Here is a 13,182-nt window from a genome sequence, read left to right as displayed (position 1 = left end):
GTTGTTTTTGGTTGTCATTACTAGGGCGGAGGGTGCTCCTGTCATCTAATGGGTAAAAGCCAGGCAGGACGCTGGTAAGCAGCCTACAACACACAGGACAGCTCCCCGCAGAGAAGAATTCTCCAGCCTAAAATGTCAGCAGTGCTGAGGTTGAGAGATCCTGTTCTTAACTAAAGCCTCAAGGCATTAGGATACATACTGCTTTCTGCTTTTAAAAAACTTATTTATGTATATATTTTATCACCAACTGTATTATTTGAGGGCAGAGATTCTGTCTTCGCCATCTTTTTATCACCAGTATTCACAATAGTTAGCAAGTCTCCCTATATATCCATCTGTATTTCTTCATCAAATACTTTTGATTAATTTAAACATTAATCAACCATTAACTATAAAAGATGACATATGTTAGATAAAATGATTTAGAGTTTCCTTAAGGCATTTGACAAATGAGAAAAATAATGTAAGATGTAATTTGTTTTTAATTTATAAAACTCAGGCATTGCTCATTCTTATTTCTAATTCTGTACATCTTCCCCAAATGATTCCACAAACCAAGATATATTAAAAAAAAAAGAGTATAGAAAAATAATATATTTAAAAAGATACAATGCATATATGAGTGCATTTGGAAAAACATTTTAACCATGACAAATTTGATGATGTGGACTAAAAACTCTACTAGCAGAATCAAACCAAGGAGGAAAAAGAAAAAGTGAAAACACTTTCAAGACAACAGGCTCAAGGGAAACACAATCAGGGAAAACAAATGCTCAACATACCAACACTGGCGTCACATTTAAAGCTCAAATTTTTTTAAAAATGTGATCTCCTTGGAAGTGAGCAGCCGCTCCTTTATTTAAAGTGCCTAAAGTACCATATTCGTTATCATATGTCAGCAGCAATTCAGAGAAGACTTTGTCAAGGAAGAAAATATGAACCTCCAGAATTCTTCTCACAAATGATATTTCTAGTAAAACGTAGAAGATATAATCAATAACATGATGGCTCTGCTATATAATAGCAACCCTTCTTATAGCCAGGAAGGCTGTTATTATTTTCTACTAACAGCTGTATTTCTAAATGAAAATCTGAAGGGGAATGTTCTCTGTTGTTTTTGGAAAGAGCAAAATACAAATTAGGTGGTTAATTGGTGCATCTAATTTTTGTGTGGTTTTCATTTTTATGCAGGACTTTCACTTGACAATGTAACAAATACATCCTTTGAAGTGGAAGACTCTATTAGGTAATACAGATGTTTTCTTGGATTTTATTATGCTCATGAAAATTTCATAACATTCATAATAATAGTATAAAATAATAATTCGCTGTGGTCAATAGCATGGGCAGTGGGCACAATGAAAACAGAAATAGTTCACATGAAAGTGCAGATGGCAACTCCAAGAAAGAATCCTGGTCACCTCTAAATGAGATTTATCCATTTCAGCAATTTGTTCCCTGTTTTTAAAACACATATTTTTTTTATGGATAATATTATTTATTTCCTGATCAAGCAGTGCTATAATTACATGACTTAAATAATTACTTACCTAGTAAATCTGAAGCTCTTAAATTTTCTTTCAGAAACATAACAGAAATAATGGCACTACCTGGAAAGGAAATGGCCATCAGTGGTGTTTCCAATATAAAAAACGTACATTACACGGTACCATCTGAAAGAAATTAAGCTCTTTGTGTCTTATACCTGATTAGCTATGTCCTGGTCAGAGACACCCAGCAGCTGTGGCTGTGAAAACAACTCCCTCTCGCCCCCTCATGGTTGAGGATAAATAAAAACTGGCCTGGTTTACAATGGACCTAGGACAGTGGCTGGGATAATGCCCCATGGACAGCAAGGGCAAAATAAAGGTTACTAAATAACTAAATGAATAGATGAATAGATAGATAGGTGATAGATAGGTAGATAGAGCAGGAAGGGATGGAAAGGCAGAAAGAGAGAGAAGGGAAGGAAAGAAAGAATGGAAAGAAGGAAGTTTTAATTTTCGACATATGCCAGACTGAAACTCATTATTTCCCTTCATCTCCTCCTGTAATTCCTATTCCAAGGGGCACCTGGATGGCTCAGTTGGTAAAGTCTATTCCAATGACACCTCTAAGGAGCCTCAGAATCCTAGGACTCCTGCCAGTCTCCACTCTCCTTCACGCGACACGTCCAACAGCATCCTGGGTCTGTCAGGTCCAGATTTCACCAACTGTCCGGTTCACCCTCCTCTTCAGTCCACTGTCACTGGGCTTCATCTCAGGCGTAGACCTCAAGCTCCTGCCACTTTCCTCACACATTTGTCCTCGATCTCTTTTATATTCTATGCCCAACCTTACTAAAATCATCATAATTCCCAGAACCATCATTTAGTTTCATTCTAATTTTTTTTCAATTTTTTATTTTTATTTTTTGAGAGACAGAGACAGATAGAGCACTAGTTGGGGAGGGGCAGAGAGAGAGGGAGACACAGAATCAGAAGCAGGCTCCAGGCTCTGAGCTGTCAGCACACAGCCCAACGCGGGGCTCAAACCCACAAACTGTGAGATCATGATCTGAGCTGAAGTCAGACTCTTAACTGACTGAGCCACCCAGGCACCCCTCATTTAGTTTCATTCTAAAGGACTTTTATTCATGTTATTCCCTTTGCAACTCTGCCTCCATTTTTGAGACCAACTCTAGACTCAAGTATCACCTCTGGATTCCCCCAGACCCAGTCGACCAATCCACTCTTTGGTGTGATTGATTACCCCTTGTCATATAGCTTTCATGTTACACGGAAGATTTATTTGCCTATCCCCCACCCCCAACAAAGACTATCAGTTCCTTTTACTCTGAGATGTCTTATTTTTCTAAGATCTCCCAGGTGTAGCTAGCACATAGATAAGAGAGTTGGTGGGATCTCCGCCCTGCATTTACTGGCCCTCATAGTGTAAGACCCTCTTTCCCATTACTGAAGCTACTGAATCCTCAGCCTCTAACTGAGCCTTGACCTGTTTCTATGGCCTCAGGTTGTGTAGGGTAAGTTGAATCTCTCTGAGTTGTTCCTCTTATGGAGCCATTCCTCTATGAGTAGAGGCATGGGAAAACTCAAACTTGCAATACTACAAAATAATACACATCATAATTTGAATTTTAAATTTTTAACAGAAATTATTAGCAAGGCTTTTAAGTTTGTTTTTTAAAGTAAAACTATACAGAAGAAAATAGGGAAGAAAAGTCATCATAAAAATAACTCATCACCTAGAGAAAACTGTAGTTAGTATGTTGGCACGTTTATTTTACCTTAGCGGAGTTGAAACTATAATGCAATTTTTTTTTCAGTTTCCTTAGCTACCATATTACAAACAATTTGCAACATCATTAAAATTTTTTTATAGATAAAAATTTTAATAAGCCTGTATAATAATCCATTAAATCAATTAAATTTGAATATAACTATATCTGTTATTCTGGCAATTGATTTAAAACAAAATAAATCCACACCAGAAACCCTCATTCAAGATAAGCTGGGATTCTCATATGTTCTCTCCATCTTTTTCTCAACCTCGCTCTCTCTTATTCAAGTTGAGCTATTATTCAAGTCCTTGCAAAATTCTCCTGGGCAGGTTATTTATCGGAATGGACATTTCACACAGAATAAACGGAGTGTGAAAAATGTCCACCAAGCATGAACTTAATTGGGTGATGTGACTTTAAAACATTAAAGCAATGTTTCCTGTACAGATACATAGCCCATTAGGTTAAGAATTGAGTTCAGGACAAGGGTAAAAATGTATGAAAATTTTCCATTTCATATTTGGACCAAAACAATTCAGGGAAACTAATTTAACATTTCAGAGAATTAGAAAAAGTATAAAAAACAAGACCCCATTCCCATCCCATCACTGACCTCCTGTGTAATTACATAAGGAATGTTTTCAAGTGGAGGGAGATCGATCAATAAAAAATAGGTGAATTATCACTACTAACGTGTACCAAATCCAAATGTATTCCATTATAACAATCCTTAAGATGACTATTTCACAGCAAAGGAGTCTAGTAAGAAGGCAGACATTGCTTACATGGAATGAGGAAAGCTTAGAGCTGATAGGAGATACAAAGACAATGTACCTCAGGTTCTAAACTTTATATCTGGGAGACAGGTCCAGAGGAGTTGTTTGTTCATTCGTTGATCCATTCACTTAATAAACATTTATATTACAGGGCACCTGGGTGGCTCAGTCAGCTAAGCGTCTGACTTCGGCTCAGGTCATGGTCTCATGGTTTGTGAGTTCAAGCCCCACGTGGGGCTCTGTGCTGACAACTCAGAGCCTGGAGCATGCTTGGGATTCTGTGTCTCCTTCTCTCTCCACCCCCCCCCAAATAAATAATCACTAACAAACATTTATATTACAGCAGAATCAGAACCAAAGCCCACATTTCTTTATCCCCAGTCCAGAGCTCTTTCTTGTACACTACACTCCATTGCCTCCCTTGAAGGTAGAAAGGCATCATTTTCCTTCTTTTCTTGTTGCTCAACCAGTTCCAAAAATAATTTCATTTTTAGAACCCATGGGGGCCACCTGGGTGGCTCAGTCAGTTAAGCATCCAACTTTGGCTCAGGTCATGATGTGGTTCGCGGGTTCAAGCCCCACATCGAGCTCTGTGCTGACAGCTCAGGGCCTGGAGCCTGCTTCGGATTCTGTGTCTCCCTTTCTCTCTGACCCTCCCCCTCTTGCTCTCTGTCTCTCTCTCTCAAAAATACATAAACATTAAAAAAAAAAGAACGGATAGGGGAAAAGAGGTAGGTGACAATTTCATTGCTAAAAGAAAAATGGGACATGATTGGTAACAATAAGCTTGACATATACTTATATGCATCAAATTATATCAATTGGCTACAAAATATTTATCAGAGTTTTAAGAACATTAATATGCTTTTACTTTATGAAAGAACTTATATCTAATGCATTTCCATACTCATTTTTTTCTGTTTTAAGAGAATATGAGGTTTTCTACAAAACTGTTAGATAAGAGAATAAGATTTTTTAGGTTTATTTATCTAGCAAACGAAGCAATAAAAAAGAACATTCTGTTAAGGAACATTTACTTGTAATTCATTTATCTTTCAAAATATGGTTAAAATGAGAGCTGTGCTGAGCAAAAAGACAGTATCTGAGCAACAGCTAATAACATAACTTCTAAGTAGAACAGTAAATTTTTAAAATGAGAAAAAATAAACTGAAGTGCCTCATATATAGTTGCAATCAGAGATTTGTCAAACTCAACCCTGTCTAGTTGTTGCTATAACGACCACCACTGCCTGATGAACATCTAGGAAGAGGAAAGAACCACTATGCTTTTGCTCCCGTAGTGAAACTTAATATTCAAAAATAGAGCATTTCAAGATGAATAGTTTTTTTGGTTTTTGCTTTTTTTTTTTTTTAATTTGAGAGAGAGGGCATGTAAGAGGGGGAGGGACAGAGGGAGAAGGAGAGAGAATCTTAAGCAGGCCCCACGCTCAACGCAGAGCCTGAGGTGGGGCTCAATCCCCCTGGGATCATGACCTGAACCCAAATCAAGAGTCAGACGCTCAACTGACTAAGCCACCCAGGCACCACAGGATCAATAGTTTAAAAAGCATTAAAACAGGACACAGTTGTAAACTAAACAGATTTGGACTAGGTATGATCAACCTATAGTTACTACTGAGCATTTACGTCAGCACTCACATTTTGTGTGCATTTTTGACTTGAGGCATATTTGGGCAACAGGTTCAAGAACGCTTTTCCATTCTAGCCTTCATACGGACACAGATGGATACAGAGTGCTCACAGACATGGGTCTACACAGAGAGTACTTGTGGACGCTGAATTAAATTCATTACACAGTGTCATATGGTGACCCCAGAGGCAGACACTGAACCACAATGACCACAACGCATTAAAAAAGAAAAGGTGAAAGGTAGCATATGAAAGATAATGTACCAAAATGTAATCAGTGGTTATGTAGAAGTTGGGTGGCGGGGGGAAGATAGCAGGAATATCTTCTGTTAGGAGAAAAAAACAAAAAAAGCTTCTACAGTGTTCCTATGGAGCCATTTATTAATGTATTCATTTGGCCCTAAAGTTACAATGCTTCATTATCAGGAAGACTCTCAACAACAATTATTATGGATGAGTCAACTATTCTGTTTTTGGCCATTAAATGTCACTCAGATTAGTAATCAGAACAGAGTATCCTGTCCAGTCAAGGTTGATATAAAGAAATGTACATGTGGGAATTCTGATTTGGATTTCCAGAAGAAATTAGATAAAGGCCAACCAAGATTCTGGTGGCTTCAGCTGAACCAAGTCTAGATGTGGGCGAGGGTGCCAGGTCCAGGGGTCGGCTGTGGCCTGGTGTTGGGCTTCCTAACGTTCCCTGAAATGAATCCCACATTTGTCCCTGATTTGCCTGCTTTGACATCATTCAGATTTGGTCCAAGGACTGGCTGTTATAAGAGTTGATGCTCTAAAATCCATAGCAGGCCTCAGGTGAAAGGAAAAAAAAAACAAACAACTATAAATTAATCTGGCGCATGAGAATTCAGAAAGATTGTACAAACTTGATTTGGATTTTCTTCTGTAATAGCTACTAATGGGGATCAGTAAAACAGAAGTTAAGCATCAAACTTCTAGATGTTAACAATCAAACTCAAGGGTAGATTTTTACAGGTGAGTTTAGATCTTTGTGTCTGTAGAATAGATAACTGAGGATTCCCTTTTTACATTAAGATATATGTGCACTTTACTAAACTCTCTTTACCCCCCAAATAATGATTTTTTTACTAAAGGTTTAATGGCACAGAAGAGTTCAATAACTATTTAATGCATTATACTATGGCCATTGAAAAATATCTTGCTCACATTTATTTACTACTTTTCATTTTTTACCCTTTATGACAACTTAATTTTTTATTTTATTAAAATAATTTCTTAATGTTTATTTATTTTTGAGAGAGGTAAAGACAGAGCATAAGTGGGGGAGGGGAAGAGAGAGAGGGAGACAGAATCAGAAGCAGGCTCCAGTCTCTGAGCTGTCAGCGCAGAGCCCGATGCAGGGCTCGAACTCACGGACGGTCAGATCATGACCTGAGCCTAGGTCAGACACTTAATTGACTGAGCCACCCAGGTGACCTGACAACTTAATATTTTAAATCCTTTTTAAAATTTGGGGTATAATTGACATACAACATTATATTAGTTTCAGTTATACAACATAATGATTTTATATTTGTATTTGTTTTATTTTTTAAGATTCTTTCACTTAATACTTTACCGAAGTATAGTTATATGCAATGCTATATTAGTTTCAGGTATACAACATTCAACAATTCTATACATTTCTCAGTTCTCATCAAGATTAGTGCACTCTTTTTAAACTTAATTTTTTATTTTAGTATAGTTGACACACAATCATATTAATTTTAGGTGTATAATTTAGTGATTTGACAGGGTTATACATTATGCTGTGTTCACCACAAGTGTAGCTACCATCTGCCCCATTACATCACTATTACAATACCATTGACTGTATTCCTTATGCTGTTGCCTTTTATTCTCATGACTTATTCATTTCATAACTGGAAGCCCGTATCTTCCTCTCTCCTCCACCCATGTTGCCCAAACCCCCATCCCTTCTCCTCTGGCGACCATCAGTTTGTTCTCTATAATTATAGGTCTGATTTTGCTTTTAGCTTGTTTATTCAATTTTTTAAGATCATTTTTTTTAAAGATTCTACCATTAGGGATTGCCTTAATAATTCTGAGTATTTCCTAAGAATACTGAGCATCTCTTCATATATCTGTTGGCCATTTATGTCTTCTTTGGAAAAATATCTATTCAGGTCCTCTGCCCATTTTTTAATTGGATTTTTTTTTTGGTTGAGTTGAATAAGATCTCTATGTATTTTGAATATTAACCCCTTATTGGATATATTATTTGAAAATATCTTCTCCCACTCAGTAGTATGCTGTTTTGTCTTGTTGATGGTTTCTTTCACTGTACAAAAGTTTTTTATTTTGATGTAGTCCCAACGGTTTATTTTTACTTTTGTTTCCCTTGCCTTAGGAGACGTAACCAGAAAGATTTTTCTGTAGCTCATGTCAGAGAAATTACTGCCTATGTTTTCTTCTAGGAGTTTCATGGTTTTAGGTTTCACGCTTAGGTCTTTAATCCATTTTGAGTTTATTTTTGTGTATGGTGTAAGAAAGGGATCCAGTTTCATTCTTTTGCATGTTGGCTGCCCAGTTTTCCCAGCACCATTTGTTGAAGAGACTGTCTTTTTCCCATTGTATATTCTTGCATCCTTTGTCATGGATTAATTGACCATTTAAGTGTGGGTTTATTTCTGGACCCTGTATTCTGTTCCATTGATTTCTGTGTCTATTTTTTGCCAGTGCTGTACTGTTCCGATTACTACAGCTTTGAAACATGTCTTGAAATCTGGCATTGTGACACCTCCAGCTTTGTTCTTCTTTCTCAAGACGGCTTTGGTTATTCGATTCTTTTGTGGTTCCATATGAATTTTAGGGTTATTTGTTCTAGTTCTGTGAAAAACATTGTTGGTATTTTGATAGGGATTGCATTAAATCTGCCGATGTTTGTATACATTGCAAAATGGTCACCATATTAAGTCTAGTTAACATTGCTCACCATATATAGTTACAGAATGTTTTTTCTTATAATGAGAACTTTTAAAATTTACTTTTAGCAACTTTTAAATATGCAACACAGTACTATTAGCTATGGTTGCCATGCAGTGTATGACATCCCATGACTTATTTATTTTATAACTGGAAGTTTGTACCTTCTGACTCTCTTCAGTCATTTCACCCACCTCCCATTTCCTGCCTCTGACAACCACCAATCTGTTCTCTGTATCTATAAGCTTGATTTTTTTGTTTGTTTTTCAGATTTCACATATAGGTGAGATAATATGGTATTAGTCTTTCTCTGAATTACTTCACGTAGTGGAATGCCCTCAAGGTCCATCCATGTCATAAGTGATAAGATTTCATTCTTTTTTGTGGCCGAATAATATTCCATCATGAATATACACCATTTTTAAAAAATTAATCCATTGATAGATACTTAGGTTGTCTCCATATCTTGGCTACTGTAAATAATGCTGCAATGAACACAGGGATGCATATTATCTTTTCAAGTCACTATTTTGTTTCTTTGGATAAATACCCAGAAGTGGAATTTCTGGATCACATGGTAATTTTATTTTTAATTTTTTGAGGAACTTCCATATTGTTTTCCATAGTGGCTGCACCAATTTACATTCCTAACAGTGCAATTTACATTACTAACAGTGCACAAGGGTTCCCTTTTCTCCACATCCTCGCCAACACCTGTTACTTCTTATCTTTTGATAATAACCATTCAAACAGGTATAAGGTGATATCTCATTGTGGTTTTGATTTGCAATTCCCTATTGATTAATGAAGTTGGACATCTTTAACGTACTTGTTGGTAATCTGTATGTCTTCTTAAAAAAAAAAGTCTATGCAGATCCTGTGCCTATTTTAAAATTGGATCATTTGTTGTTTTTGCTATTATGTGAGTTCTTTATATATTTTGGATGTTAACTCCTCATTTGATATATGATTTACAAATATTTTCTCCCATTTAGTCTTTTCTCCCATTTGTCTTTTCTCCCAAATATTTTCTCCCATTTGTCTTTTCATTTTGTTGATAGTTTCTTTTGCTGTGCAGAGCTTTTTAATTTGGTGTCGTCCCACTGTAGTTTATTTTTGCTTTTGTTGTCTTTGCTCTTGGTGTCAAATCCAAAAACATCATTGCCAAGAATAGTGTCAAGGGGCTTACTGCCTATGTTTTCTTCTAGGAGTTTCATGGTTTCAGGTCTTACATTCAGGCCTTTAATCCATTTTGAGTCAATTTCTGTGTATGATGTAAGAGACTGGTCGAGTTTCATTCTTTTGCATGTGACTATGCAGTTTCCCAGCACCATTTATTGAAGAGACTGATCTTTCCCATTGCATATTCTTGGTTCCTTTGTAGAAAATTAATTAAACACATAGGCATAGATGTGTTTCTGGGCTTTCTGTTTTGGTCCCTTGATCTGTGTCTGTTTTTATGCCAATACCAAAGAGTTCTGATTACTATAGTTTTGTAATATCATTTGAAGCTGGGGAGCGTAATGCCTCCAGCTTTGTTCTTCTTTCTTAAGATTCCTTTGGCTATTTTGTGGCTCTATACAAACTTTATAGCTGTCTTTTCTAGTTTTGTGAAAAATGCTGTCGGAATTTTAATAGGGATTGCACTGAATCTATAGATTGCTTTGGGTTGTATGGGCATTTTAACAATATGAAGTCTCCCGATCCTTGAGCACAGACTATCTTTCCATTTATTTGCATCATCTTCCATTTCTTTCATCAATGTCTTACACTTACAGTGTACAGGTTTTCCACCTCCTTGGTTAAATTTACTCCTAGGTATTTTATTCTTTTTCATGCAACTGTGACCACTTCTTAAAAGACACATTTAACCCCAAATTAAAACAATTACACTTTACTCATCTGTGATTATGGATATAATATTCATATCTGATTCAGTTATAAAAAACAAAACAAAACAAAACAAAACAAACAAACCAACCCTTGGTCCATGGGTTACAAATTCAAATGCATACAGGGGCCAAGTAGGCAATCCTCTGTAGAGGAAAAAAGTAATGAAGATGGTGGGCTGGGGCAATGAAGGGTGGTAGGGTGTGATGATGAGGTTGAGGGGCTGGTGTGATGAGGGCGGGGAGCTGTAGCTGTGGGGAGCAGTAGGGCCGTGGTGACTTGGAATATACAAGATCAGTGAAAAGTGGCAGCCATGATTCAGCTCTAGCCACATGCAAGTCCAGGGTTACCAAATCTGATTCTTTAAGGCAAACCACTTTTTGTGTTTCATGGTCCAGTTTTTAAACTAGAAAATTAGTTTGTATTCTTTAAAAGCATTGCTTAAGCCAAACAAAACACAGCAAAGATCTGATCTACAAGACACCAGTTTTTGGAATCTCACCTAGTCTGCAATGAAAATGTCATCAATTTTCATTTAGTGTACATTCCATTCATTGGTTAGCCTCTGTGATCTGAAGGGAAACCAGGCTATATCTTTATAATATAGTCAAGTAGAAGACAAAGTAGTAAAGGAAACCATTTCATAAAAAATAACCCATGACATGAAAAGAACATATTTATATAACAATGCTACAAACAGATCCTCACATGTAAATATCTGGCTTGTGGTTTCTGACCACTTACAATGGCAACTTTATTGTACTGCTAAAAAGCAAACCACGAAAGCACTTTCCCGTCACTCACCATCAAGCTTCAAACATGTGGACACATTGAGCGTGCTCCCAGGCTCAATCAACTCTAACTGTATGGAGGTACTGAGTGACCCAAAATTATCATTCCCTGTTGTAGAACTGTAGGGGAAAAGTAGGTCAATTACCACATACTCTATGGAGTTAGGATTTGAAAATCTGAAAATGTGAGAGTTTGAAAAGTGTTTCTTGATAGAGAAAAAAAGTCCTACCACCCATACCGGCAGGAATGCAGCGGTCAAGTTGTTCATATTAATATAAAATTTGCTTGTGTCACTTATTGAAGATACTGGAGAGATTATTCAAAGGTAATTTGTATAATTTCAAACAAGGAAATGTACCTGGATTAAGAACAACAGTCCTTTCTTTTCTGCATTTGTCTTGACACACATTAGTGATTAAGCTTGAAAAGACTCTGAAAAAGTAAAAACTCTGTCGCTGAGAGGATTAACTCTGTATTATAAATTCAATAGCACATTACTTCGTCAGTAGCAACTTCTCTAGAAACACATCCTCAAAAAGTCAGGATGGGTGGAAAAGACCTTTCAAATAGAGTTTTTTAGGTTTTAGGAATGCTCTCAGCTAAGTGCATGAGCAGACATAAAATGAGAACTTCAGAGTTTAATTCTGCACATTTTATTTAGGCTGGTCTGGGGACAAATCTGCTGGGGCAGACAACCCAAAGCCACCGAGAAAGGGATATTTTCTGCATATTTCCAACATGAAAATAAACGTCTGCGTGAAGTGCCCACAGGCAGCCCATGCGGTTTAGAGCTCTCGTGATTTCATCCAGGCTGGCACTAAGCACGGGGCTCCAAAGGACAGAGAGAATTCGTAGCATCTAGGTCTGTGGAATGTTACAGGTCACTTGCTTATTGGTCTGTTTATGCTTCCTTTCATTTGTTTCTAATAAAAATCTTGGAGACCAAAGTTTCTGCTTGAGATGACTTCTTTAGAGTTCCAAAAAGGCCTCACCAGGGCTTTCTGGCTACACTATGACCATCATCTAATGGGTTACAGACACACTTCAGCTTACAGCTCTATCACGGCACAACAGAAATACACGAAACAACATATATCCCACATCATGAATTTCCATTTGGGCCACAGCCAGCATGTTAGGGAAAACTGGAGATGGAAAAGACTTAAGAGTCACATGTCTCATTCTCTCCTCATTTTCTCAGGGCATTTGGCTCTCTAACTTTCATCTAAATTCACCCATCACACAGTGACTACTTCTCTTAGGAAATTATTTGAGGGCCAAGGAAATCTCGCTGCTATCGATGTTATCATTCCACGTAAAATGCCAAGTGTTTGATCTCATACAATTCATCTCAAATTTCATCTACTCATTACTCACTTCTATACATCTGGGCATTAATGAAGTAAAATAGCAAGTTTGTGTGTCTTATACATTACCTGACATAGTGGATGCTCATTCAATATTTGTTTCTTGCCTTTATTTCTAAATTACTGCCTGAATTTAACTTGGAAAAGGCTGATATAGTCTGTGAACTCTCTTCAAATTACTTTAAATCAATATACTCTCAGAGGTACGGAACAGAGAAATGTCATTGGTGCTTCTACTTTGCCCTATTTCTCCCACCCTCCCTGGCCCTACAACAACCTTCCTTCATATTCCACTCCCTTACCACCCCTATACAAATTAATTTTTTGTTGTTGTTTTGGTTTTCTTGTTTGTTTTTAAAAAGATTTTTTTAATGGATATTATTTTTGAGAGAGACAAAGAGACAGAGCATGAGTGGGCAAGGGGCAGAGAAAGAGGCAGACACAGAATCCGAAGCAGGCTCCA

At 37.0% G+C, this 13,182-nt stretch overlaps 1 protein-coding gene across 1 annotated transcript in view; it reads right to left on the bottom strand.

The window, feature by feature from the left end:
• Positions 1-13,182, bottom strand: part of NIPAL2 (NIPA like domain containing 2) — a 156,468-nt gene that overhangs the window by 36,642 nt on the left and 106,644 nt on the right. Inside the window, exon 7 of the mRNA XM_047088841.1 lies at positions 1,551-1,610. Coding sequence (XP_046944797.1) covers positions 1,551-1,610 — 60 coding nt within the window. The remainder of the gene's footprint in view (positions 1-1,550; positions 1,611-13,182) is intronic.

This window comes from Lynx rufus, unplaced genomic scaffold, assembly GCF_022079265.1.
Source record: "Lynx rufus isolate CCGP_SWC_20201006 ecotype Redwood Valley unplaced genomic scaffold, mLynRuf1.p SCAF_26, whole genome shotgun sequence".
NCBI lineage: Eukaryota > Metazoa > Chordata > Mammalia > Carnivora > Felidae > Lynx > Lynx rufus.
This window is presented reverse-complemented; position numbering and strand designations above follow the sequence as displayed.